Raw genomic sequence first — 27,156 nt, 5'->3', positions numbered from 1 at the left:
AGACATGAATGCAGCAGTTACCATTACTCCTGTAAGGGAATGGAATGGATGACTTTGGAATTGTGGTCGTGTTGTTGAAATTGATGCCATTGTGAAAATATGTGAATTATTTGTAACTAGATAACTTTATACAAGAAACATATTATACATCTTGCATTGTATACGCTCCGAAACCATAAAAGAAATAATGATACAACTCTTCGCATCCGCACTCCCAACGTCAAACGAATCATCGTCCAGAATATAATGCCAACTCGTGTATTACAGTCCCCCGCCATGCGTCTTCGACATCTCTTACAGTAGCATTTCAAGATTTCGATCAAAGACTATTCGGAGGGTGACGTGTTTATCGCACAACGAAACATTTGTACTACACCCCACGCAGGAAAAAAAAATTCAGCATTGCCCACCAGTCGCAGGAAGGAGAAGACTCACAGTAGCCCATGCACCTAGGATGGCGAACAAACAAAGACCGCCTAAGATGCCGCCGAACCATGCGTACTAAGTAGACAGCAAACAAAACGTAAGCGAATGCCTTGATTCGTACGGACTAGGCCAGAACAAGGGATCTAGCACTCACTCCCGTTTCGATATCTTGTCCTGGAACGTGGACGTTCATACCCCACAAACCAGTGACCAAGTTCATAGGACTGTGATTTCATTGAACGGATCAGCTATGATCTCTGTATCGCTTGTACAAACTGTTTGTGTCACTCACATCAACACAGTACCTAATGCTGTCAATTTTCTGAGGTGGAAGACAGAGGTTAGGACATGGAACCAATGGAGATGAACCGCTTCAAGATTGACTCACGAAAGCACATCGTTGATCTGGTTGTTTGCATCAGTCATCTCAATAGAGATCTGAGCCAAGTAATTGGAATGCGATCGCGACAAAATCTTTTCGTAGTGATTCAAGTTTTGAGTCATGGTAATCAAGTGGTCCTACAGAGAACGTTGTCAGCGCGATTATGGAAACTGACAGTGAGATCCACACATACTTGGATATCCGAAAGATAGAGACCGATATCCGATTTAGGTGCGACAAGCCATTGTTCGTTACCTACGCTCTTCAAGTCAGCTTACATTCCCTCAGCAAATCTAAGGACCGTGAAGCTCACATCGCTTAGCCAGTCCCTTGACGACATCCGCTTTGTTACCCATTAATCGAAGCAGACCCATGACCTTCTTTCGACATGTTCCGATTCTACAGCGTGATATGTCAGTGCATGGCCTCGGAGACAACATCACCGGAGTGAGACAACTGACCGTCTCAACATATCACTCTGCTCCGCCTCCTTAAGAATCAGCACCAGCTCATCGATACTGTCGACTTCGTATTCGATACTCTGGATAAGCGGACCAAAGGCATCGGTGATGTCGTCGATAAGGGCGTAGGAAATCCAATCAGAAGTGACGGAGATGTAATCCTTCAAATGCTTGATTCGTCTCCTGACATTCTGAGGATGCGGTGTACCTCGGAAGTGGAACTACACAATATCAGGGCGTCAGCAAGAGTCACGATACGGCGTCTGTGCGATGTACTTACCGACAAAGTGCCTTCGCGGAAGACTATAATGTACATGTTGAGCGGCTCGAGGTATGTTTGCGAGTATGGATCTTGGTCAAACGATCGGAAACAGACGAGGTAGTAGTTCCTGAACAGCTCGATCTTCTCACGAGTTTCCTCGAGCAAGATATCTTCTGTCGTCAAAGGGTGGATACCGAAAACCTATGCAATTGTCAAATCAGGAGACTGTCCGGCATGTTTGTGAGTCAGGAACTCACCTTCGACAAGAGTCTCATCTCTTCATCTGTTGGTGAGAGAACATCCAACCACCAGGTGAACCTCTCTGGATCCTCTTCGACACCTGTCCCGCCACCACCATTCGGAGCACCGCCCGCCGCAGTGTTACTTGCTTCCCTATCGAGAGCTGCGCCAACCTGTCTGGATAACATGCTTGTCTTGTTCGAGGTATACGTACCTGGCTCAGCTGTGATAGGTGAATCGTTGCCGCTTGTCTTTGCTGCTGTACCTTGACTTCCATTCTCACCCGCTAAAGCGGAGCTGTCCACATTGTTGAGATTCTTTCCCTTGAACAGATCCTCGAATGTCTGTCCTTCAGCAGGGAGTTCAGCGAGACTTCGCGCGTGGATCGTCACTGGCATAGCGTTGGAATAGAATGAGAATCGATAAGGACGGTCGTGTCCCGGTGCTGCATCTTTGTAAGGGGCGAAACCACCCGGGGCACTGCTGAGAGCATTCTTGGGTTGTCGGGGAGCTTTGAACGCCGTTGAAGTTATATCGGGTACAGCTTCACCGTCCGTTGCACCGTTATGAGGTCCGAAGCCTTCGAAAAGAGCCAGTTTGCCTTGTCTTCGAACAACAGGGTTGGACTGAGACAGCTTCCTCTGACGTCGTCGTTGGAAGTTGTGAGCTCGTTCTTCACCTTCGTCATGTCGACCGGGCGAAAATGTCGCTTCCGTATGATCGTCACCGAACGCTGACATGGTGTTGGTTCGATCCATCGTCGTATCATAACTGCCTGGATGGTTGATGTTCTCCTCGCTAACGCCACCTCCACCACTCTGCGGGACACTGCGTCTCCTGGGTCCGCTGTTCTCTTCTTCTCCATTACCGCCATCAATGGCCCAAGCGCCGTCTTGAGCGAAAACGTTCTCCCGTTCTTTAGTAGCAAAATCTTCCATGGCAGCGAAATCGAATCTATTCCTGAAGTTCCCATGACCTCCTAGAGCTCGCAAGTCGGAACGAGGAACTCCCTCTAGTCGATGAACATCGCTGTCGGATCCTCGACGTTGAAGTAGTCGAGTATGTGAGTCGTATCCGCTACTCCCGCCTACACTCTCCCGTCTTCCACCATGATCGACCAAATCACGATGATGATCCTCCTCTTCCTCTTCGTCGTCATGATGATGGTAATGACCTCCACCGTGATTATGTCCGTCATCAGAACCGTTATCCGCCCCACCTCTAAAACCGGAAGATCGAGCTCGGTTCATCTCAGCTTCTTCAGCCTCTGACAACATCGGGAAATTCCCCTCGTCGATAGGTGAAGCGGATGGGAAGTGGTGTTGGGAAGGTCGCACGATGGGTGGACTGTTCTCAGGTAATGCCATGGATCCAGACCGTGCTCGAGCTAACAAGAAACCATAAATATCAGTTAATCATTCAATCTTGATTTTGCCACAAGAAAATCCTGTCCAGCTCGACTCACACATGCTCATAGCTGATTCGATATCCTGCTGCATCTGTCTCTCTCTTGCATCCGCATCGTCATTAGGCCGATAACTCCTTCCACCAGCTATCGAACTTCGATGCGACAGGTTTTGATTAGGCGCAGGTCTCGAAGGAGTGAGAACGGTCGGGGATGTGATGTTCAACCTTATCGGCTGAGGGAGGTTGGAGTCAATCTGGACCTGTCGAGGAGATGTGGGTGTTCGGTCGGGCATCTTGACAGTGTTCCTTTACCAATGCAGTAGAGATATCGAAGATGAAAAGGGTTGAGACGGATTGCCCAGATGATAGAAGACAAATACCGATCTTTTGGGTGCCTGTTGGTCAGATGAACTTGTGTTGCGTTCAGGGATGGCTTATATATCCGCTATTGAAGCACCGTAACGGGGGTCTACTCAACGCAGCGACAAGTAGGTGCGAAGAGCAAAGATATTCGGCGGCCAAGAGATGCGGTTACAGACGATAATGATTGACATGACATCCAAAAGTAGGGATGGGGAGCAAAATGACGGTGATCGCACGGTCCCTGACAATACAGAAAGGTTGTAGCCAATTCCTAATCCGTTTAGCGCGCTCGCTCGGTCCAATACCCGGTTACTAATCGTCGATTGTCTGTTCTTGCAAAGCAGCTTTTGACTGTTAAAGGCGTGTTTAGGCTCCTGATACTGCTTCTACCATGCTGCTGATATTGATACATGTGACAATGTACAACAAGATATGAAGTCACCAAATCTAATAACCACCTCCTTGATATTTGGTTTGGGAAGCCGCTTTCCTTCTTTGCTCTTCCTCGAGCTTTGGACAATCTTGGATACCGTGACCGAGACCTGATCAAAAGAGCGTAAGCGTGTTGCAAAGATTCGATGGAGGAAGTCAACATACCACCACAGATAGGACATCCTTTGAGTGCTCCGCCTTGAGCTGCTCTGGGATCGTCGATAGATAACAAGAACTCAGGGATCCTACGGCATCGTCAACATGCTTTCTCGTTCTGACCAGCGCTTCAAAACTCACTTTTGCTTAGCCTCCATCAACAAGTACTTCAAATCCAGTAGCGTCTGTTCTGTCGTGTTCATGTTGACAAACGTCGTGGCAAGACCTGTCTTTCCGGAACGACCAGTACGACCAATCTCGTGAACGTAATCTTCGATCTCCTTCGGCATAGAGTACACAATGACATGTTGAATCTCGTTGAAATCGAGACCCTTGGAAGCGACGCCTGAAGCGACCATGACATCCTTCGCTCCACTTTTGAAGGCTCGGATGGCATATTCACGTTCCTCCTGAGCTGTTGAAATGTCAGCATGGCGAAAGTCTGCACAATGAGAATAAACCTACTCTTGCTTCCGTGAATGGCAACAGCTTCAACACCTTTCAACAATAGGTATTCCTGAATATCTGTAGAGAAAGGTCAGCCCGGCTCCGAGAAAGATTGCGATCGCTACTGACCGTCGACTTCATTCTTGTTGTCGCTGAAAATGATGACAGGGGGTGGGGTCTTCTGCAGACATTCTAGCAAGTAGACCATCTTTGCTTCCTGCTTGACATATTCGACTTCCTGAATGACGTCCATGTTCGCGGCACCAGCTCGACCGACATTGACCAGGATCGGGTTGATCAGTGACTGTTGCGCGAAATCTTGGATTTTTCGGGGCATAGTAGCGGAGAACAGAAGAGTCTGTCTTTGATACTGTAGGGATTGTTACTCAACTAGCCAGCAGCGAGAAAACGGACGGACACACCTTGAAATGTGACATGATGCTTCTGACATCTTCCTCGAAACCCATATCGATCATTCGATCGGCTTCGTCCATACACAAGTATCTGCAAAGTCGTCAGTCAACATAACCGTACTGAGAGAGCGGCCACACCCACTTGCAGTTGTTAGCATTCAATTTTCCCTTATCCAACATATCGATCAATCTTCCAGGAGTGGCAACGACAACGTGAACACCCTTGTTGAGGACGTCCCCTTGTTCGGCCATGTTGATTCCACCGATACACAAGAGCGATCTTAACTCTGGGTACTCTCCTGTCTCCTTCAAGGCGTTGCACATGGCCACACAACCTTCGTAAGTCTGTCGGGCCAACTCTCGCGAAGGACAAATTATGAGACCAACAGGTCCCTCGCCTCGGACGAAGGGGAGCTTGGCTTCCATCTCAAGGGCTTGCATGATTGCTGGAAGGGTGAAAGCGAGGGTTTTACCGGAACCAGTGAAAGCGATACCAATCATATCTCGTCCCGAAAACCTATATTTTCCGTCAGCGGGTGAAGTGGAATCGCAGCCTAGCCAAACTCACGCTGTAGGAATACCTTGAACTTGGATAGGCGAGGGTTTCTTGATACCTTTAGTCTTCAGATAGTTCAAAATAGGTTTGGGCACTTTCATGTCCTATATGTTTAATCGTTAGTCATCGGTAACCGAGCTAGAACGAATGTTGGCCACTCACGGCAAAATGTTGGATAGGTGGAGGGATTTCCTCTCCTTCTGTCAAGATGTGATGTTTGTCCCGTACGGCTTGCAATTCCTCCTCCGACATGTCACGAATATAGTGAGGCGGTCTCCATCTGCGCGAGATCAGCGAGGCATCTATCTACATGGTTCGGCTAAAGATACACTTACGAGGTTTTCAAGCTGTCAGTCCACTCAGTTCCCAATGCCAGTTCCTGGGCACCCGCCAACTTCTTCTGTGCTCTCTCCATCTCGGCCAATAACGCGGCTTCCTTCTCAGCCTCTCTCTCCGCGGCACTCTTCTGCGCATCTACCAAGAGTCGTCAGTCTAAGGTGTCTGTCGCAACGAGACACAAGTACACACCTTCTATCGCTCTTCGCTCTTTCACTTCCTGTGCAGCTTGCAACAATGTTCTTTCCCTTCTGGCCTTCTCCCTCGCCCTTTCCTCATCCTCCTCTTGTTCCTTTAGCTCCTCCTCCATCTCCTTTTCCAGCTCTTCTGCGGTCTTCACCTTCTTCGCTGGTTGTCTTGTCCCGAGCTGGGAGAGCATCTGAGCTCTTCGTTTTGCCACCGGGACATAAGGCTTGTAATCGGAGGGAATGGAGAAGTCCTCTTCGTCCTTCCCCGGACTTGGGGAGCGCCCCCTTCGAGAGCTAGTTGCCGCAGAAACCATGTCGACTAGTTCGTTACGGTGTACGATGGTGATGAGCTGAGTAATGTGGAATAGTTGCAAGGACTGAAATGTAATGTTCAGCGAGATGAAAGCGCGCCTGCTATTATGATTCTAGGATAAAATGGACAAAATACCCTGCGCGGAATATTCCATCCACCACCATAGCGGACCACTGTTCACCTCCGGCACTTCGCTTCAACGCTCACTCTCCATTCCAACCTCACTCTCCTCATAAATCACTCATCCTTCATCATCACTTACTAAGCTCACAGCTCGAATAACGACCATTCCAACACAATCTGTAGCCACTATAAGCACCCCTACAGCTTACAGATCCAAATCCGCAAGCTAAACGCAGTCCCCAAGCTCCTTGCAAGCTCGAAAGGTAAGCTCATTTAAATCGCGCATTTGCCACTATTCAACATATGAACGTGACTGACTAAACTACTGTTCCTCCAACTTTCAGTCAAACATCCAACAAACTCACACCTTGCTATTCTAACGATAGTATTGGGTTCTGAATAGTCTGTTTGTTTATCACGATGGAGGTGAGCTCGTCAGAACATAGCTGAGCTGCAATACCGGAGCGCGAAGCTGATCAACCTTTGTATGTGATTTTGTAGGCGATATTAGATTTCTCGCAAGATCTGGATGTTGGGTGAGTCAACCATCCTTTCTCTCAACATATCTACAAACCTTCCGGGTTCTCGTCGCAATAAGTCAAGCTGATCAAGCTGGGACCATAGCCTCATCGACCAAGTCGTGTCTGCATTCTACACGGGATCCGGAGAGCAAGTGGGTCGTCCTCTCGTCCATCCGTCACCATGATGTTGAGGTCGTGGTGACTCCTATCATCTCGTCTGAAAACGTCATAACTGACACGAGACCCTCATTTCCAGCAACAAACGGCTCAACGTGTCCTCACCCAGTTCCAAGAACACCCCGAATCCTGGCAACGAGTTCCGGCAATCCTAGAAACGTCGCAGAACCTGAATACGAAAGTGAGTAATCATTTCTGCATCTCTGAATAGCTAATATCTGTCTTCCCTCTTTCCGCTGTGAATACAGCATACTAATGATCTATTTTCACGTCTAGTACATCGCGTTGCAAATCTTGGAAAAGTTGGTCACGACACGATGGAAGGCATTACCAGCAGACCAGCAGACTGGTGAGTATTAAGGGTGGAGAGCTTGTAATCTGTAAGAGCCCCTTTTGATGATTGTCCGGATCTAGGTATCCGAAACTTCATTGTCCAAGCTACGGTTGAGACGTCATCAGATGAGGCGAAGATGAGGCGGGAGAAGGGTTACCTGAACAAACTAAACCTGGTGTTGGTGCAGGTGAGTGTATTCTGGCCTTCCTATGCAAACGCTAAGCTGACATCGACCTCAGATCCTCAAACAAGCCTGGCCTAAAGACTGGCCGCAATTCATACCCGAAATCTGTGCTTCCTCCAGAACCAACCTCTCCCTCTGTGAAAACAACATGATCATCCTTCGTCTCCTCTCAGAAGAGGTTTTCGATTTCTCTGCCGAACAAATGACACAAGCGAAGACCAAGGCGTTGAAGCAGACCATGTGTTCAGAATTCGGGGAGATCTTCAACTTGTGTAACGAGGTGTTGGAAAAGGCCAACAAGCCCAGCTTGATCAAGGCCACTTTGGAGACATTGTTGAGATTCCTGAACTGGATCCCTCTGGGCTATATCTTCGCAACTCAGATCATTGACTTCCTCGTCACACGGGTGAGTTGCTTTACACCTTCTTGCTGTGCGACAGCTCAGTTGACACTGTCTTCAGTTCCTCGAGGTACCAGACTTCAGAAATGTCACGTTGAAATGTCTGTCCGAGATTGGGGGTTTGAACGTTGGACCCGAGTACAACAGCAAGTTTGTCGCTCTCTTCCAAGTCGTCATGACCAGCATCAACCGAATGGTCCCTCCGAGCACAGGTAAGTCTCGTGTTATCGCTTCATAAACGCTGCAGTTGACTAACATTTCATACAGATTTCGCTGCGGCTTACGCGTCGTCGGATGACGAGGACCAACAACTCATCAAAAACCTTGCCCTCTTCCTTACCAACTTCCTCCACACCCATCTCCGACTTATCGAAACCCCCGAAAACACCGAGCTTCTGATCAACGCACACTTGTACGTCATTAAGATATCAACGGTGGACGATCGAGAGGTATTCAAGATCTGTTTGGAGTACTGGGCGAAGGTGAGCTAAGCTTCCGTATCGAGATGTGAAGCAGCGCTGACAACTCATACAGCTCGTCGCTGAACTCTACGAGGAGATCCAATCATTGCCGATGAATGATATCAACCCCCTAATGAACCTCAACCTTGGTGGCTTAGGAGCTGGATTGACTGGGGCACACGGATTGGGGATGAACGGTATGCCTCTGAGAAAGAACGTTTACTCGGACATCTTGTCGAATCTGCGATTGGTCATGATTGAGAAGATGGTGAAGCCGGAGGAAGTGCTTATTGTTGAGAATGACGAAGGAGAGATCGTTCGAGAGTTCATGAAGGAGAGCGATACAATTGTGCTCTACAAGAGTATGAGGGAGGTGCTTGTGTACTTGACACATCTGGACGTTACCGACACGGAGACCATTATGACCGACAAGCTGTCTAAGCAGGTGAGCATACGTTCGCCGCACGGTAAAGTCGGCGCCAACGCTGACAATTTGTGCGCAGATTGACGGTTCAGAGTGGTCTTGGAACAACCTCAACACTCTGTGTTGGGCTATCGGTTCTATCTCTGGTGCAATGAGTGCGTGATTTCATGTCTGCACTAACATAAACCGAACTAACTTGACCTCCAGACGAGGAGACCGAGAAGCGATTCCTCGTCACTGTCATCAAGGATCTGCTAGGGTTGACCGAGATGAAGCGTGGAAAGGACAACAAAGCCGTTTGTGCTTCCGACATCATGTACATCGTCGGACAGTACCCCCGATTCTTGAAAGCGCACTGGAAGTTCCTCAAGACAGTCGTCAACAAGTTATTCGAGTTCATGCACGAGACCCATGAAGGTGAGTGACACTCACGTGTATAGTCACCAGATACTGACAGGTGTTTGTGACATGACAGGTGTGCAAGATATGGCGTGTGACACTTTCATCAAGATCGCCCAGAAGTGCAGAAGGCACTTTGTCATGCAACAAGCAGGAGAGCAAGAGCCGTTCATCGACGAGATCCTGAGAACGTTGCACAGAATCACAGTGGACCTGTCACCTCAACAAGTGAGTGGTCCAATCCGACATCAGGCGGTCCAACAATTGACGCCGTTCACCAGGTGCACACTTTCTACGAGGCTGTCGGTTACATGATTGCGTCACAACCAAACAAGCCTACTCAGGAGCGACTTATTGAGAAACTGATGGAACTGCCTAACAACGCTGTGAGCATATTGACTGTTACTGGTACCGCAAATCGAGACTGACGGAGGTTCGGCAGTGGGACAACCTCATGCAACAAGCAGCGAACAACGTTGATGTTCTCGGCAACCCCGAGAATGTCAAGATCATCTCGAACATCCTCAAGACCAATGTTTCCGCTTGTACCTCTATCGGTCCCTTCTTCTTGCCTCAGCTCGGACGAATTTGGCTCGACATGCTGGGTCTGTACAAGACAGTCAGCGGGATCATTAGTGACCAGGTTGCCACGCAAGGTAAGTATTAGGACATACTTGACATTCACAACCGAGCTAATGTCGACCAATCCCAGGTGTCATCGCCACCAAGACTCCCAAGGTCAGATCACTACGAACGATCAAGAAGGAGATCCTCAAACTTGTGGAGACTTACGTGAAGAAGGCAGAGGACTTGGACGGTGTCAACGCGAACCTCATTCCCGGTCTTTTCGAGGCAATCTTGGGCGACTACAACCAGAATGTGCCCGCCGCCCGAGATGCGGAAGTGTTGAACGTTATGGCAACCATCGTTTCTAAGCTTGGAGTGAGTAAACAGCTCGAGCAATGTTTGTATTCGATATACTGACTGCTACCGCACCTTATAGTCCATTCTTACGTCTCAAATTGCTCCCATCCTTGATGCTGTGTTCGAGCCAACATTGAACATGATCAATCAGGACTTTGCAGAGTATCCTGAACACCGAGTTGGCTTCTTCAAGCTTCTTCGAGCTATCAACTTGACGTGTTTCCCAGGTAAGTTCTTCCTCCTACCGCTTCCGAGCGGGGTCGGCAAGACTAACGAATACACCAATAGCCCTTCTCGAAATCCCTCCTCAGCAGTTCAAGCTCGTCATCGACTCCGTGGTTTGGGCCTTCAAGCACACCATGCGAGATATTGCAGACACTGGTTTGAACAGTTAGTCAACCTATCATGGCTGTTGGAGTGTATTATACTGACGTTTACCGTGCAGTTGCGTTCGAGATTGTGAACAACTTTGCAAACTCAACACCTGAGATTGCAAACCAGTTCTACCAACAGTACCTTCTCAACCTCTTGGGAGATGTCTTCTTCGTCCTTACCGATGCGGATCACAAGAGTGGTACGTACTTGCATCGTTCGCTACGTTATCATGGCTGTTTGGCTGACCTGAACTGTTTCCTATTCGCAGGTCTCAAGATGCAGGGTATCTTGCTCGCCCGATTAATCTCGCTTGTTGAGACCAACTCTGTGCAAGCTCCTTTGTTCGACCCGGCACAGGTTTCAGATCCTAGCGTCACTAACGCAGTGTTCTTGAGAGGATATGTCAGCGATCTGTTGACCAACGCTTTCCCTCATGTGCAACCGTGAGTCTGACGTGATTCCGTAGATTGAGGATTACTTGCTAATTCATGGTTGTTCAGAGGCCAAATGGCCACTTTCGTCAACCTTATGTTCGAGAACTCCACCGATCCCATTAAATTCAAGTTCACGATCCGAGATTTCCTCATCTCGCTCAAAGAGTTCTCCGACGACAACGCGGAACTGTTCATTGATGAGAAGGAGGCTGAGTTGGAGAAGAAGGCTGCGGAGGAAAGGGAGGCGGCCATCAGAGTACCTGGAATGTTGAAACCTGCTCAATTGGACGATGATCAGGATCTGTAAGCGGGATGAGAGGATAACGGGGAGTGGAGGGGTCTGAGGTCTGGGGTCACGTATCGCCATCATCACGAACTATAGCTATAATATATAGTGATTCGAAACAAAAACGCACGAGCATCAACGGAGACTCGCATCGAGATAGGGAGGAGGAGAAGGAGAAGGAGAAGAGGAGAGTGGTCTTTGTTGGTTCCTATTCGGAAACGCTTCGTTACACTTCTCTTTGTTATATAACGTCTGTTACCCACTTTTGTGGAGAAGGAGAAGAGGAGAGTGGTCTTTGTTGGTTCCTATTCGGAAACGCTTCGTTACACTTCTCTTTGTTATATAACGTCTGTTACCCACTTTTGTTCATACTCGATCTCTTTTTTCATACAATACATACCATTAGTGTTTTTCTACCAATCAGTCGACAGCAAGAAGAGATGAAAGCGGTATACAATATAAGCGTGAGGGGGTGCAAGTACAGGTGCGGCCAGGTTCGTCAACCTGCGTTTCGTAGGAAATAACATCAGCAAGCACGATACGATGACTCGTCGAATATACGTGTGCAAACGGACCATGTCGTCTGCTTGAGCCTTAAGATGGGCTCAAAATCATCCCTGTTTGCATATCGCGCTCGCTCACATCAGTGCAAATCCCATGTGTAATGCATGAAGTCACTGTTCAATCCCTTCTAACATCCCGTCAAGGTAATACCACCCCTGACGTCCTCTCCTACCCCGCCATGGATATCTCTGATCGTCCGACCCACACTCGAACTTGCTGCAGCATCTATAAACTCTACACTTTCTTTGATCTTGATCTGATCAATCTCATCTTCGTCGGTGAAAGCGAGGACCCATATGAGATCTTGTTCGACAGCCTCGATCTTGACCTCGGTAGGCGCGGTTCCATCTTCATCTTTCGACTCTTCTGCCTTGGAGTTCGAGTCCGAGCTAGAGCTCGATCCCGTCGTTGACGTCGAGGTAGTTCCCTTACGTGGCAAAGCCGCCTTCAACCAATAACTCATATGCACCACCGCCCTCCTCTCCCACTCATCAATCGTAATACTATGCACCTGTGAAGGCCGCGCCCCTTGCCAATCAAGATACGGTGTCGTAGTTCTTAGATGTTGCTCGAAAGTCGCATTATCCATCTTTTCTCCGAGGGTTGGGCGGTAGAGCGAGACGAGGTGATTATGACCCCATGAGTGGATGGCGGAGGGTGATCTGATTGACAAGATCTCGGAGAAGGAGGAGGGCGTAGCGTGTGATTGAGCGAGCGAGAGAAGATGTGAGTAGAGCGGTGATCGGGCTGTTGGACGTGAAGAGGTCATTCCGATGCTGATATCAGGTCGTAGCTGGTGATGCTGACTTGTGAAAATGCTTCAACGCTTTGCGCAGCGATACAATGCTGAATTCACTCGAGATCTGCTCGGTCGGCTCCGAGTGTCAACATTGGCTTACGGCATGGACTGGCCGCATTCAAAGGGTTACTAACCGGCGAACGGCTATTATCAGACGTGCTCGCAATCGACAGCTGGCGAGCGGACAGCGGACCCCAATTTCCACTTTACAACGCACGTATGGTGCCTGTGCAACAGGTACGGCGCCGCGTTCTGTGCAACGTACAGAGCGTAATGTACATGTATACATCGTGCAACACAGTGTCCGATAATCACTCTATGTTCCAGTCAGAAGATATCCTACAACACGCCCATCCCCATCATACCCAACACTACCAGACCCATGACCACACCCCACACACCGCTACTACCACTGACTGCACTCCTACTGGCGCCGCTCACAGCTGCTCCGGTGAGGTTCGACGCACCAGCTCCTGCGTACAGTTGAATATTCCTGAAATAGGTGAATTGATCTGTCGGACTCGCCCATGACGAATCGTCGCCTCCGAAGAAGGTAGAGAAGTATAGTCCACCGACAGAGGCGAGAGCTGAAGATTTACGAAGGACGAGGTTTTGGAAGGAGAGTGCTTGGACGCCGTTGTACCATAATCTGTGAAAAGATGGTTGGCTCGGTCAGCGATCCGTCTAGACTAGCGATGTCGAGGGACAGACAAATCGTGTGGAGTGCATTGATAACGGAGGAGAAGAAGGGCTGATGACTCACTGGACAATACCATTCGCTTTACCGACCTCGTTAAGCACCACCAACATGTGGATCGTTTGCCATTGTCCCGTCACGAATGAAAACGAGCCTCTTGCAAGGGATGTTCCGTAGTCGGAATTACAGGTAACTTCGCTCTGAGAACAGAATCCCTTCTGGGATGTGGGGATGTACGCGTAGACTATCGAGAATAGACACAGGTCAGTCACTGCTCTCTGCTTGTAGCTGAACCCGCGTTACGAGTGATTGGGTCAGACAGATCTTAGAAGTTCTGAATGTGGCGGCAAACTTGACAACAACCAAAATAGAAATCCCCGCTCACCTTCGCCCGCACCGCCGGATCGCCACATCATCCTAGTACTGAAACAGCTCGAACCGTCCGTCTCGTTACCGCCAGAACAACCTCGTGCATCGGGACCACCTCGAAGACCTGGAAGCTTGCCTCCCATGTTCCAGCTGCACAAGGTGGAATGAAGTCGTCAGCGATCGCATACGCACTGAGAGCCCGTATTTCCCACTGAAGCAGAGACTATGCCATGTCGAGCGATTTCGCATGCACGACCTGATGGGGTAATCGCTCTTTCCCTCTGCTCTTCCTTACTACTCTGAATCACTCCCCTCAAGCGAACGCCTTGTCTACGTCGCGTCGGGCGGACCATACCACTCATCGGCAACCATGAAGGAAATAGATACTCACGCGAAACCTGACGGGAACCAAATGTCGTAGCTCAACAACATCCTCTCATATTGACCATCAGTCGTCGCATTCCCCAATACGCTCGTATCCACCTTCGCCTGCGTCGTATTCAGTGGCGAGGCATAGAACTGCGTCCCACCCGTTTTCTTGGAGTACGATCCTTGAGGGTATTCTATTCTCAATGCTGGTGGTTGGCCCGCGAGATTGGTTGATGATGGATATGATGTGGAGAAGGTCGTGCTTGCGCTAGAGGTGGAGGTGGATGACTTGGTAGATGCCGCTCGCCGGACGACGGTCGAAGAGGATGTAGAAGGATCAGGCGAGAAAACGCTGTAGGTGGAACAGATGGGATCAGTTTAGGTTCCCGCTGCGGCGGAAGTCAAAACGATTGATGGGTGGCGGTGGTTGTCAAGTAGACTGATCTGTCGACAATGATCACCGCACACTTTCCCACTCATGGTATCGAAATATACTGGTTGTTCGAAGTCTGAGATCATGCAGGCATATGTCCACTCACATGTTGGGATTTCCAAAGTCCACTTTTTTGCTGTTCAAATTCCAATTTTTGAGTATCCAACTATTCGCATCGGCACTATTTAGAGTCTCATCAGGCCATGAGAAGTTGTACGAGGCGTCCGTCAGACCGTAAGACGAGATGATCGAATCGAGCGATACTGCTCTGGAGGGTGAAGGAGCGATCGACAGTAATGCTGCGAGGGCGAGGAGGATAGTAGGGGACATGGTGGAAAGGCTCGGCACTCGTAGTCGAAATGGATCGTAGCTTGATGATCGTTTTGCGGATAGATGGAGGAAGAAGGAAAGATTTGCGGTATGTCGATCTCTGTATAGATTGGCGTTGCGTTGGCGGAAGAGATGATGATGATGATGATGATGATCTATGTGATACGATGCAAGATGTGAGTGATGTTGGAGTTGTGGTGAAATGAAAAGATGTCAAAGCTGTGTGAGGACGGGGATTATGTTTGTTGTTCTTGGTATCTATCGTCGAGACGAGACGCGTGTTCAGGGTTCATTCTGGATCCCATTCAACGTAATAATATGCGGTCTCATTCCTCGTCTCATCCAGCCGCTGTCTGTCTCTTTCTTTCTGATCCCGCAAAAGCAGGCGGGAAGCATGCAGTCATAAGACATGCATCGAAGGAATGCAGGTCAGATAGATACGCGGAACACAGCTGATCTCAAAATATCGCATCAAAGCATGCAAAGCGGGAAGCATAAGGGAATATGCCCTCCGGTGTTGACGTTGACGTTGTCTCTATGGAGCCCCGGATGATTCGTCCGCTACGTTGATCTATTCCTGGTGATCCATTCGTCCATCTTTCGTTCGCTTGCACAGCTTCGTGATCTTCTCTCTGCACATGTCAATCACTCCAGCGACAAACCGACGAACAACATATAAGCCAGCATCGACGACAGACAATACACCAGTCGCCATACCCAAAAAGACCTTTTCTCGCAGTACTCGTTCAGTTGTAGTAGCTCTTGTAGCATTCGTCCTAGCTGCATTGCTTTATTTTCGCACTTCAACATCAATCTCACCCTCTTCAGGCTTTCTCTCAACGAATACGAAGCTCACTGCCAATATGAGCGGTAAGAAGTCCGTCGGATACTTTGTAAGTCTAACACGCGCTCTCCACCAGACGAAATCGAAACAAAATTGCTGATAGTCCTGCTTCTTGCACAAAGGTCAACTGGTGAGCCACATCATTGCTCACTTTGCTCCGGCCGGAATATGCCTGATCACCCTGCTATGTGTACTGACGGAACCTCTCGTAGGGGGATCTACGATCGTAAATATCCGCCGCAGTTGATCCCTCATCGACACCTTACCCATATCAACTATGCCTTTGGGAATGTCAACAAGGATACAGGCGAGGTAGCTCTTAGCGACGCATGGGCTGACGTTGAGGTGTGTTTCCCTCCCTTTCCACTCTGGTTTCATTGTTCAAGATGGTATGGCTACATTGCGAGGCTGACGCTGTTGAGCTAGATTCACTATGAGGGTGATTCTTGGAACGAGCCCGGTACCAACTTGTATGGTAACTTCAAAGCGATTTACCTTTTGAAGAAGCAGAACCGGTATGTCTTGCTGTCTTATCTTCTTTGATGCCTCAGAGCTGACATGAGTGCTGTATTGTAGCAACCTCAAGGTGTTGCTTTCCATTGGCGGTTGGACGTATTCGCCTGTAAGTCGTCTCCTCACATCACCGGAGGCATTTGGGCATTTAGTTGACGATACGTCGTACAGAACTTTGCCAATATTGGTAACAGTTCGTGGCGATCCACCTTTGTCAGATCAGCTGTCAAGCTGGTTGAGGATGTCGGACTTGACGGGTAAGTCTAACGTGCTCTTAGCAAGCATATGATTGGAAGCTGACAAATCCATCCTTCAATGCAGACTCGACGTGAGCACCTCTTTACATGTCGTAATCCGATGTACCCTGAGCTTACTCGCCGCAGATCGACTACGAGTACCCCAAGAACTCGAGCGACGCCAACGGCTACGTTCAGCTCTTGCACGATCTTCGAGCAGGTCTCGAGAATCTTGCCTCGAGCAAGGGACAGAGCAGGGGGACGTACCAGTTGACAGTCGCTGCTCCTTGCGGGATGGGCAATATGCAGATCCTGAAAGTGAAGGAGATGGATGCGTACTTGGACTTTTGGAATCTGATGGTGAGCGAGGGTTCATACGAGATAAAGGAACGTAGTTTGGCTGATCATGCTTGGACACAATAGGCGTATGATGTGAGTTTGCATCCTATGTTGATATGCTGGCCTGGACCAGATGAGCTGATAGACCATTCTAGTTCGCCGGTTCTTGGGATTCCGCAGCGGGCCACCAAGCCAACCTCTACGCCGACAGCGCCGATGCTACTTCTGTCGACAAGGCTGTGAGGTATTATGCTGGCCAGGGGGTTGCACACAATAAGCTTGTCGTGGGTGAGTAGCATCCTGTAGCTCATCGTCGTACAAAGGCTGACAAGCGTTGTATCAGGCCTTCCGCTCTACGGCCGTCAATTCACTAATACGGATGGGATCGGCCATCCGTACTCTGGTATGTCCATTCTATATTCCCAACATGAAACCTGATTCTGACAGCAGCGTGGCGTAGGTACCGGTCAAGGTTCTTGGGAAGGCGGGATGTGGGACTACAAAGATCTTCCTCGGCCTGGTGCTCAGGAAATCAATGATCATCGTCTCGGTGCTTCGTACAGCTACGACAGGTGAGTACAATTTCCTCAGGCAGCGGGCCTCTTTTCGGTTTCCCAGCGAGAATTATCGTCCACTGACGTGTCCGTTATTGCACGTCGTAGCCGAACTCGCACTCTGGTGACATACGACACCCAACCTATCGCTATCCAGAAAGCGCAGTACATCAATCAACTCGGTCTCGGCGGTGCGATGTACTGGGAGCTCGACGCTGATAAACCTGAAGCGACGGGCGGGTCATTGGTCACGACTATGAGAGGCCAATTTGTAAGTTTGGAATGGAGGCAGAATGTCTTGAGTTATCCAGGAAGCAGTGAGTGTGGCGTTCATCTCTCTCACTGTGCACTCGAGAGCGAGACTCTTCAGAATGGTATTGATGATGAGTCGTGTCGCAGAGTACGACAACCTGCGAAACGGGATGTAATTACTCGTCGGGGCTGCGTTAAATTTGGAGAGACGAGTTCATGAGATGGGGGATGGTCTGCAATTCACGTATCATGTATATAACCAGCACTGAGTCTATACCTATGTCAAGCGACCGAGCGCTGAGCGTCAAGCATCGCCACATGTGATCCATGTCATGTTACAGGTATCCAAGGCGCGGACGCTATCGGATTGAAAGAAAACAATGGTTTATCCCTATATCCAACTCAACAGTCTAATATTCAATCGACTCATATGCGGCGTTTGGCGCTACAATTGCTCACTGTGCTGGTATGATGTTGACATGATGAATGGAAAAGCCTGAATCTCAGCCAGACCTATGCAATGATATTGTAAGTTTATCAAGACAATGTCATCATTGTGCCATCTTCCTTTCACCTACTCCCCTAGTTGTTGCAACAATGTGTCAGCTACCTTTCACAATAGCAAAGTCGGCCACAATTCTGCACTCAGCAAATTGTTGCTACAGGAAGACTATGGCTGACCAACAGATCTATGTATCTGCAATGAACAGATCTCTGCCATTGTCCTATCTTTCCTGGTCTTTCATAATCAACAAGACATATCAATTCCGACATACTGAAAGTTCATGATGTCCATAACTCAATCCAAGGGAAGCAATAAAACAATGAAGACACTGTCTCGCAATGGTCTTCGCTTGCCCATAAATGTTGCAAAATACAAACCCACCGAAGATGACTCGAAAGACTATGGGCGCTGGATCACCAGAAAGAATGGCAGGCAAACCAGACCTCCTCTCACCAATTGCAAAATGTGCCACAAATCGAAGAATTTCTACTGTAATCAGAATCCAAATGGGTGAGTTGAGGCCCAAACCCTCAGCAGTCATCTACCTGTAGATTCTTGCATAGACCAGGGACGGCCTGCTAATTCACTGCATCCCAGGTGTTTGACCTGCAAATTTCAGAATCATACATGCACATACCCTGATGTTGAGGCACATTACAGGCAACAGCGTGACAGAACCATTGCATGGCATAAGAACAACAAGTGAGTGCCAAAGTTGACTATTTAAACCTATCTCCTCTCTTCAGGGGTTCCCTACAAATTACATTCCTCTTTGGTCCTGATCATCCCAGCTTTTGGTCCAGACCCTAAGCACATCAGGCTTTTCATGTTACTGACTCATAAACTCTATCAGGCAGGAATATCAGAGGCAGGAGCATCAGAGGCAGGAACTTCGGACACAATCTGCAAACTGGGCTATACCCACAGATGATCCTGCTTGTATCGATTAGAATTCACACACCTTGGTCATTCCATCTGACCAAGGTGTAAGCTCGGAGTCAAGCACAAGCACGAGCACTCGCCCTGAAGATTTCTGGAAACTGTACGAAGCAGAGGAGTTTGTCAATGACTGCCACTCAGCGATATCAGGGTTTAAAGACGAGTTGAAGATGGTGAAGGCAAGCAACAGGGAGTACTCTCACTCATCAGGATGAGATTGTGATCACATGCTCCCTGAAAGTGAAGGAGTTTCCCACTCCAGCTAGACCTTACTTATGTCGCGGCGGTGTATCAAGTGGTGAGTCCTCTTCAGTAGACTCTCTCACACTGAGGAGGTTTACTGTCCTGTTGTACTGATTTGTGCCATTAAATGTGCTACAGTGTTATGATGCTGGAGGATAGTTTCGTCCACAGAATGATTAGTAGAGTGTTAGGGAGAGGTTGTTAGATTATCTAGGGTGCTTAGGAGATGATGTGTGATATGAATTATTGGATACAGTTCATGCTTTGTGTACCAGCCAGTCAACATGGCATTGATCCCATTGTGGAACCATTGTATATGAGGTGTCATGTTGGAAGCCTTCAAGGTGATACATATTGCATGTCATTACAATTTTTCTGGATGTGCACAGTACTTCAATGCCCAATGCCAAATGACTGATGTTGTGATACCTGTCCAAGTCAATAGCTGGATGATCAGAGGTGTTTGTGCATTGACGCTGTGTGACATAATCATTGGAACTCAACAAAAGCTCTGCAATGAAATCAAGATGACATGGTCTTCCCACAATGCATTCCCTTCATCTTTTCTCCTGATTCAAACAGTACAAGTATGGCCAGAATTTGAAAGTGAGTCATGCATAAAGGTAAAAAATGCAGTCTATGCAATACCCTTGGGCTGGGTGAATCGTATATAAACTACTGAGGCTAGCAGTATGACTTCTCCAATCTATGTATTTCACTTTGAAATAAATCACAATCACATTTCACAACTTCCCTTCTCACATTTGCTTGCTATCATTCTTGCACAATCCATACATTGGAAAAGTCCCAAAATGTCTCCCGACACCTCTATGTCTACAGCCCCAAGTTCCACATCTACTTCCAAACGTTCTATTGCTGGTCCATATACCAGTTGTCTTCAATGCAAGAAGCGGAAGGTGAGATGTGGCCTGGAGAAACCGGGGTGAGTAAAGAAACCAAGGCGACAGGTGGATGATATTGTAGATCTATATGTAGGCAAGTTCATGTGGTTGACCTGGTTGTAGTTGCTTCTGTTGCAGCGAGTCTGGTACCAAATGAGAGTGGCAAGATCATGAAGTGGGCAAAATTGCAAGAGGAAAGAAAAACTCTCAGGCTGTGGAAAGGAAAAGGGGGTGAGTTGATTGACATACTTCATGTCCAGGTCTGAGTGCTGCACACATCTGCTTGTGCTTTTGAGTGGCAAGCTAGTTAAGAGGATCATGATTATCATCAAGCTACCCTACTGTTCAAGCAACATCTGCCACTGTTGTGAGATGTTTTGCAGTGTTCCATCTGGAGCTCTCTCTGTCTATGTCTGTGTTGAGCTTGCCATGATCAGCCAATTTGTTTACGTGCACCTGGCTAGTAATCATTTGTTGCTGATTGCATATATTGCTAGGGGGAAGCTTGGAGGGGTTCCATCTCCAGAACCATCCACACCGGCAGCCTCAAACATGGCTTCTGACTCTGGCAGAGGCCATCTACAGGTCCCCGCTTCCATGCCCCCTTCCATTGTGGGGACAACACCCTATTCATCAACCTCGAGTGCCCAGGGCTCTGACATACCTCTTCCAGACTTGTCTCCAAGCATAGCACAGTCCTCCAGGTCCATCAACTCAGATATCTCTGTGGATGATGAAGAATCTGACAGCATGTTTCCTTCCTGCTTCCGTGATGAAATGATCATGTTGAAAAAAGCAAGCATGTTTCCTTCTGCTTGCACGGACAGAGATCAGTGATAGGATAACCAGGTGAGCTACATACCATGTCATATTTGCGCAATCTAGCTTTCCCACGACATCACAACATACTGACAAGTCTGCTTCCATTGCGGCTCAGTGTCCCGCAACTTCGGACAGTGGTAGGATTTCAGTATGGTGACTTAGGATCAAATGGAAGAGTGAGGTTGTGTATAGCTTAGATGCAATCCATACATCTGCTGTCTGCCTCTCACAGTGCTACAACAAAATTGATCCTGTATCAATGTGATTCTGAGGTTGATTCTTCTTGATTTTACAGGAATACACCTGTTCCTATTTGTTTGCTTTGACAGCTTAGCCTTCACTTGAATACAACTCTCCTAACAGAGAGATGCTTAGTGTATTGCTGCATGGAGTAGTCTTTTGCTCCCTTGTTCAATCACTGAGAGTGGCAGGCTAGCCCTGCGACTACATGGAACAGTGGAGTGATGGACATGGATGGTGAAACTGTCCTCCCATGTGAGGTTCAACCTGTCGTGTGGCATGAGCAATACAAAAGTGCAAATCAGCACAACACAGCTCTGACAGACTACTGCAATTGTATGTTTGAGTAGGGCTTCAAATATCAGCCACTACAATGTTCAAAAGAGACTGGTCTTAACAGTGTTGATATGTTGTTCTGGCCTGCAAGAATGTGGCTTGAGATTTTGAACTACACACGAATCCATGCAGTGACATCATTTTGACATCATGACAAGTTACACACATATGTCTTTGCCTTCATACACTCCACTAGTGAGATTGACCAGCCTTCTGACTACCTTTTATGGCCACCAGTTATTGCGCTTCTGCACGGTTGTTGCTATGAGTATCCTCGTAAGCAGAAAGAGACATGTATAAAGCTAGTGATTCCAGTCCAACATCAACAATATTGTTCCAATCCAATCCTAGCCTGTGTGTTTGCATGCGAGTATTGTGCTTATCATCACTCTTACATCATCTGCTTGCCAGTTGCTTTCCATAATGTATTCAGAATCTGATACAAAACTTGATGCCGCTGTTGGTAAACGTACAAGATCATCAGGCAAGGATACCACCTGTTACCTATGCAAAGTGTCCAAGCTTTTTTGTGACAAGAGGCACCCCATGTGAGTGCGGAAACAACAGCAACATGTGACCAGCATGAAATCCCCGGACAATTGTACGTGCTTGACTGACCTCTTGCAGCTGTGGACGTTGCTCAGAAAAGTCCAAAAATTGTGAATGGTCCAAGAAGATTGATCGCTCTGTTTTCACCAAGTCAAGGCAATGCGCCAAGAATACCACTTGCTTCCCATGCAAGAAACTCAAGGTTGTTTGTGACAAGCAACATCCTATGTAAGTGCAGAAATGTGCATGACAGTGAATCCATGCAGATACCCTGCATGTGTGTCCCTCCCCAATTAATCAGCTTGCAGTTGTGGGCGCTGTTCTAGAGGTCTCAGATCAGCTTGCAGTTGTGGGCGCTGTTCTAGAGGTCTCAGAATTTGCCAGTGGCCAGAATCAGCAAGCAAAACTGAGTTGAGGTCAAAGCTATCAACACAAGCCAGCACTGAAGGCCAATTGTAAGTCTGTGGAGCAGTCTATACACATTGGAACCTCTGTCTGCCTTCTGTTTGCCTTCTATTGTGGTTCAATTGGCAGCTTGTCATGGATGCCCAGAATGTTTTAATAATACCCCTTGTGAAACTTTGTTGAATCCAACAGGATATAAGGGGCCATTGTCTTGCCTTCCAATCATGATCTGGGTTGTTGATGATGTGAGCAAGTGAAATTTGAAACATAGCGGCTGATATTCATTGCCATCCCATTGCAGGAAGGATCACCAGAACATCGTTGTCCATAATGATGACCATTCTGTAACTAGCATGTAAGTACCATTCATGCTGACAGTATGGTGGATGATGGTCCACTAACTCTGCTGGTGAGATAAGCAATTCAATCATCCCCAATGCCACAAGCACTGTTCAAAGAGACTATTCTGCCAATTCATATCCTGAACATGTGCCAAGAGAAGATTCAGAAACTTGGCACTCAGCCTCTGCACCATCTGAAACCCAGAGTTCCTCATCTCCTGCAGCTCCTGCAATCACTTCACCTTCTGAGGCCAATGCAGATCCTGTGCTTCCCCGATATGACCAGTATCCATACCAGACTTTGCCCCCTAGCATCTATCCTCAGTTACCTGAATCACCTGAGGCTGCATCAGACCCACTCAGTGACAGTAGAAATGGCACTTTCATTGTCAATGACTACAACGGCCCTACTGATTGGATCACTGATGAGGTGTATACCACTGTCCCTACTCCATATATGGCATCAGACCAGGAGAGCTTCAATCAAATGATTGGACAGTCATTCTACCAGAGTTTCACTCCTGTTCAAGGTTCATGTCATCTACCAACAGGCTTTGCCTTTAATCCAACTGCAGGGACAATTGATCCTTCCTATGACCATTTCCTCCAGTATGGCTTCCCTCCACAATCTGCCAATCTCACACAAGCTGCTCACTCACTTCCTTCATCATACCCAGCTCCACACACATGGCTATCCATGGAGTTGGCATATCAGGATACACAGATAGAAGAAATGGGCAAAGACACTCAACCTTTGCCGGTGGAGGAATGGATGGGAATGGAGCAATACATGCAAGCATATGAAAATATAGCTCCGCTTGACAACAGGAATCAGTGACATGGTCATTGTGGAAAGTATCCAACCTAGATTGAGCTCTATCACACACAATCCGAGGAAATAGTAGGTGTATAGTGACCAGTATTGTTGTGCCTTGTTGTCCAGTCCTTAGTTTATATCTGTCGTCGGTTGCATAAAGCCAGTGGCAGGGATTGTGATACCAGGGTTTAGATGAGACCCAATGGTGGAGCAAACAGTCAAGATCATTCAGTCAGAGTGTAGAGATGACTGATGCAAGTCTTGTTGGAGCTTGCTTACCCATAACGTATGAAACCTGTAATTACTCTTAACTTTGGCTTGTGGGTACAAAAGTGCTCAAACACGCATTTTTCCGATGGTATCACCAAAGTTTGGCATCCACTTTGATGACAAGGCGTCACAAAGACTTGAAGGTCTTCAGGTCTCTGGCAACTCTGTGGCCTAGAGCCAGTTCTAACGTGGGCCATTGTCTGCAGAGTTATTGGAAGCAAGTCTCAGGCAATGGGCCTGTATACGCAGAATAAAAACTATAAGCACATGTAAGGATACCAATATCCTGTATATCACACTTGGAGTTTTTACTATTGAAAACTCCCTTGCATGAGACATGCCAAGCAAAAGTAGCACTCTGATGATCAGGAAAAGTGTTTGTGTTGTGACAGCCAGAAAGTGTTATGGAGATTTGCATCCCTGACGGTGTACATATACTGCACGATTAAGTTGATTACCAGATCTTTTCAGCCAACCCTTGATCCAATTGACTTAGTTTTGAAGAACACACCAACATCATCCACCTCATGTCAGATTGATGGTGCCTCCTTCCCCATTCCTAGCTCTACAGTCCGCTCAAGCTATAGAAAAGCAGCTGCTTGCTATAATAGCTGCTCCAACTGCAGGAAGGGACATATGCAGTGTGACTTGCAAGTGCCCAGGTGAGTGAACCCAATTGAGGGAAGACCACCCACCAAGAGGTCTGCACGTGACAACTCTTGAGCTGACTTGATTCCAGGTGTTCACAATGTACTAGATTACATAAAGAATGTTGCAATACAGACCACAATTCAAAGATCACCCAAATGATAGATGAGAAGGGCATGCATATGGAAGTAGCACATGTGGGGTATAAGGGGTATGTTCCAACCTTTTTCTGCACTCACTTGAAGGAGATGTTTGTGCTATCTGTAACATAACAAGATACCCTTCAAAAACTCTGAGCAGTTTTGGATGTTTTTAAAGTTGAAGCAAGGCCCCTTGTTTGAGTGACCTTTCTCTCCACCTTATCATCTGCTCTACCTGCCTGTACCATGTGCCCCCACCTGCCTTGCTTACTACTTGGCTTACGATGGGTACAAGACACGGATGGATGCAATCTTACGTTATTGTCGACACACAGGGCTGGGCCGTTATCTGGCTTGACTTCCAAATCGGAGACACAGCGATCCTTTCACTGGTCACATTGTACTCATTGTAGGAAAGTGCGTATAAAGTGTGGCCAAGAAAAGCAGGTGAGTGAATGTGTATGACACTCAGTCTGATAGGACAACCTCTCCCCACCTTTGACACCAATCCAAGTACCTTCCTTGTCTCCAGCCATAATCAACTGTCCATCACTTGCCCTGTCATTTGCACGTAACCAAGCTCCAGACTTCAACTACTTGCAGCCTGGAGAACAGACAATTCACCCAGCTACTGGGCCTGGTCAAGATCCAGCCTGGTTCTCACTATCAGTTGAAGAAAACATTGACTGAGAAGCCTGTCTCTCCTAGCTGCTCACTATAGTCAGTGATATGACATATTAGTGAGTGTCTATAGCTGCAGACTCCGCTTTGCACAGCCTTTCAAGCATGTGAGATGTGAAGACAGCTGACTTGCTGTTCTGTGCTCCACTGATTAGTGGATGCACTGGACATGATCTTGACACTTCTTGACTTTGGTTGAGTAAAAGAGGACCGTGGTAGAATATAATGTGCATAATGATACAAGCAAGCAACAACATAGGCTATTGCCTCTGCTACCCCTGCTCTGACTCATATGACTCTTGCGCAGACTAAATTATATACAGTTGAAACAAAATTGTGGTATTTTGTCAATCGATTCCTCTCACTCTTTGCTGTTTGATTGTAGTGATGTACATTGACACAAAGCTTGATTGCATTAAATCCAGTGGCAACTGTATATTCTCCATCTGGATTAGTTGTAGGAAAGGACAATGTCATGTATGATAATGGCCAGGACTACCAGGACCAAGATCCTTGGATGCATATGGTGGGAATTGATAGTCCTAACAGAACTATGACTGTTAAGGGCGGTGCAAAGCTCAAATGGTGCAACAGGCCACCAGCTATGTACTGTGTTATTCAGACATGGTCTTGCCCTCCTGCAATGCAATACACCTCCTGATAGACTTATCTTTGTTGATATTGCCACTAGCAGCCATTGTCTTACCACATCTAGCGCATACAGGCTCATCTCTTTTGACCCACCATTGTAATCTTATTGCTCATGTTGTCTGACACAAATTATGCAAGCTAGATCAAATCCTTGCGATGTCATCGCCATTCAATTGGTCTTCCACTGGACAGGTCCTTTCATTCCTCTGCAATTTGTGATTGCAAATATTTTCACTCCCTTTGTCCAGCTTTAAAAAGCCTTCCAAGCAGATCCTGTACACGGCAGTAGGAGGGTATATGAAGCTGAGTTGTTTGGGCTAAATCAAAGTCCAGGTTCCTACCTCTTTGCTATTACATATCCGCTATATCTTAAAGATTAGCATCTGCTCGGTACATTTATTCCTGCTCTGACGCTACCAACTACTCCTGCTCAAAACCACCATGTCCACTGTTTTCACCCAAAGCAGATCTGGGAAGTCCACCACAGATCCTGCATCCAATGCAACAACAGTGGGGCCTGCACTCATGAAAGCCTGTGCCGGGTGTTCTGTGACAAAGCAAGCATGTGATAGGAAGAGACCCAGGTGAGTGATTGGTACAAGGGCCCTAGAGAATGGTAGTGCTATTTTCCCACTACATTAACATGCCTCTGCTGATTGATCCTGTCTCAGCTGCAGCAGCTGCACAAGAAATGGTCATGATTGTAGATATCTTACCAAATCTGAGTATCATGCAATGATCAGACAAAATGGCCATGGAACATATGGCAAGGAGTCAGTGAGGTTCTTGCTGCTTGCCACCAAACACCCCATTGCCCCAATCTGGAAACATCACATCCTTTTATTGGGGACAGGTTTCTCCCTTCCAGGAAAAGGCTTCAATCTGACAGCTGACAGCTATAACATGGGACTGACTTGCCATGACTTCTAGGAGCACAGGCTTAA

At 47.6% G+C, this 27,156-nt stretch overlaps 6 protein-coding genes across 6 annotated transcripts; 2 read left to right on the top strand and 4 right to left on the bottom strand.

Moving 5' to 3' along the window:
• Positions 1 to 346: 346 nt before the first annotated feature.
• Positions 347 to 3,471, bottom strand: CI109_103673 (uncharacterized protein; the record flags this gene model as incomplete). The annotated part of the gene is made up of 11 exons (XM_032001826.1): positions 347 to 370; positions 436 to 501; positions 581 to 650; positions 719 to 748; positions 815 to 945; positions 1,002 to 1,063; positions 1,122 to 1,207; positions 1,270 to 1,490; positions 1,550 to 1,732; positions 1,789 to 3,158; positions 3,237 to 3,471. The coding sequence occupies 11 exons, from the start codon at positions 3,469 to 3,471 to the stop codon at positions 347 to 349; spliced, it is 2,478 nt and encodes an 825-aa protein (XP_031863989.1).
• A 517-nt stretch (positions 3,472 to 3,988) lies between these two features.
• On the bottom strand, positions 3,989 to 6,383 carry CI109_103672 (uncharacterized protein; the record flags this gene model as incomplete). The annotated part of the gene is made up of 11 exons (XM_032001827.1): positions 3,989 to 4,083; positions 4,139 to 4,218; positions 4,271 to 4,544; positions 4,595 to 4,654; positions 4,706 to 4,946; positions 4,999 to 5,080; positions 5,132 to 5,506; positions 5,558 to 5,649; positions 5,708 to 5,825; positions 5,881 to 6,019; positions 6,074 to 6,383. 11 exons carry the CDS (start codon positions 6,381 to 6,383, stop codon positions 3,989 to 3,991), a joined length of 1,866 nt encoding a protein of 621 aa, XP_031863990.1.
• A 542-nt stretch (positions 6,384 to 6,925) lies between these two features.
• Positions 6,926 to 11,445, top strand: CI109_103671 (uncharacterized protein; the record flags this gene model as incomplete). Its single annotated transcript, XM_032001828.1, has 21 exons — positions 6,926 to 6,931; positions 7,007 to 7,041; positions 7,130 to 7,178; positions 7,283 to 7,384; positions 7,480 to 7,552; positions 7,618 to 7,724; positions 7,777 to 8,127; positions 8,183 to 8,333; positions 8,389 to 8,603; positions 8,656 to 9,027; positions 9,086 to 9,161; positions 9,214 to 9,423; positions 9,482 to 9,633; positions 9,687 to 9,791; positions 9,848 to 10,061; positions 10,118 to 10,347; positions 10,409 to 10,556; positions 10,618 to 10,719; positions 10,775 to 10,903; positions 10,973 to 11,147; positions 11,205 to 11,445. The coding sequence occupies 21 exons, from the start codon at positions 6,926 to 6,928 to the stop codon at positions 11,443 to 11,445; spliced, it is 3,243 nt and encodes a 1,080-aa protein (XP_031863991.1).
• Positions 11,446 to 12,115: 670 nt separating this feature from the next.
• CI109_103670 (uncharacterized protein) lies at positions 12,116 to 12,757 on the bottom strand (the record flags this gene model as incomplete). Its single annotated transcript, XM_032001829.1, has 1 exon — positions 12,116 to 12,757. One exon carries the CDS (start codon positions 12,755 to 12,757, stop codon positions 12,116 to 12,118), a length of 642 nt encoding a protein of 213 aa, XP_031863992.1.
• A 369-nt stretch (positions 12,758 to 13,126) lies between these two features.
• Positions 13,127 to 14,985, bottom strand: CI109_103669 (uncharacterized protein; the record flags this gene model as incomplete). Its single annotated transcript, XM_032001830.1, has 5 exons — positions 13,127 to 13,436; positions 13,551 to 13,728; positions 13,870 to 14,003; positions 14,245 to 14,574; positions 14,762 to 14,985. 5 exons carry the CDS (start codon positions 14,983 to 14,985, stop codon positions 13,127 to 13,129), a joined length of 1,176 nt encoding a protein of 391 aa, XP_031863993.1.
• Positions 14,986 to 15,848: 863 nt separating this feature from the next.
• On the top strand, positions 15,849 to 17,899 carry CI109_103668 (uncharacterized protein; the record flags this gene model as incomplete). The annotated part of the gene is made up of 14 exons (XM_032001831.1): positions 15,849 to 15,878; positions 15,952 to 15,959; positions 16,042 to 16,174; positions 16,256 to 16,344; positions 16,406 to 16,451; positions 16,514 to 16,599; positions 16,664 to 16,670; positions 16,726 to 16,938; positions 17,002 to 17,010; positions 17,073 to 17,205; positions 17,261 to 17,320; positions 17,378 to 17,489; positions 17,580 to 17,788; positions 17,871 to 17,899. The coding sequence occupies 14 exons, from the start codon at positions 15,849 to 15,851 to the stop codon at positions 17,897 to 17,899; spliced, it is 1,164 nt and encodes a 387-aa protein (XP_031863994.1).
• Between the last annotated feature and the right edge of the window lie 9,257 nt (positions 17,900 to 27,156).

Source organism: Kwoniella shandongensis, chromosome 6, assembly GCF_008629635.2.
Source record: "Kwoniella shandongensis chromosome 6, complete sequence".
Classification (NCBI taxonomy): domain Eukaryota; kingdom Fungi; phylum Basidiomycota; class Tremellomycetes; order Tremellales; family Cryptococcaceae; genus Kwoniella; species Kwoniella shandongensis.
This window is presented reverse-complemented; position numbering and strand designations above follow the sequence as displayed.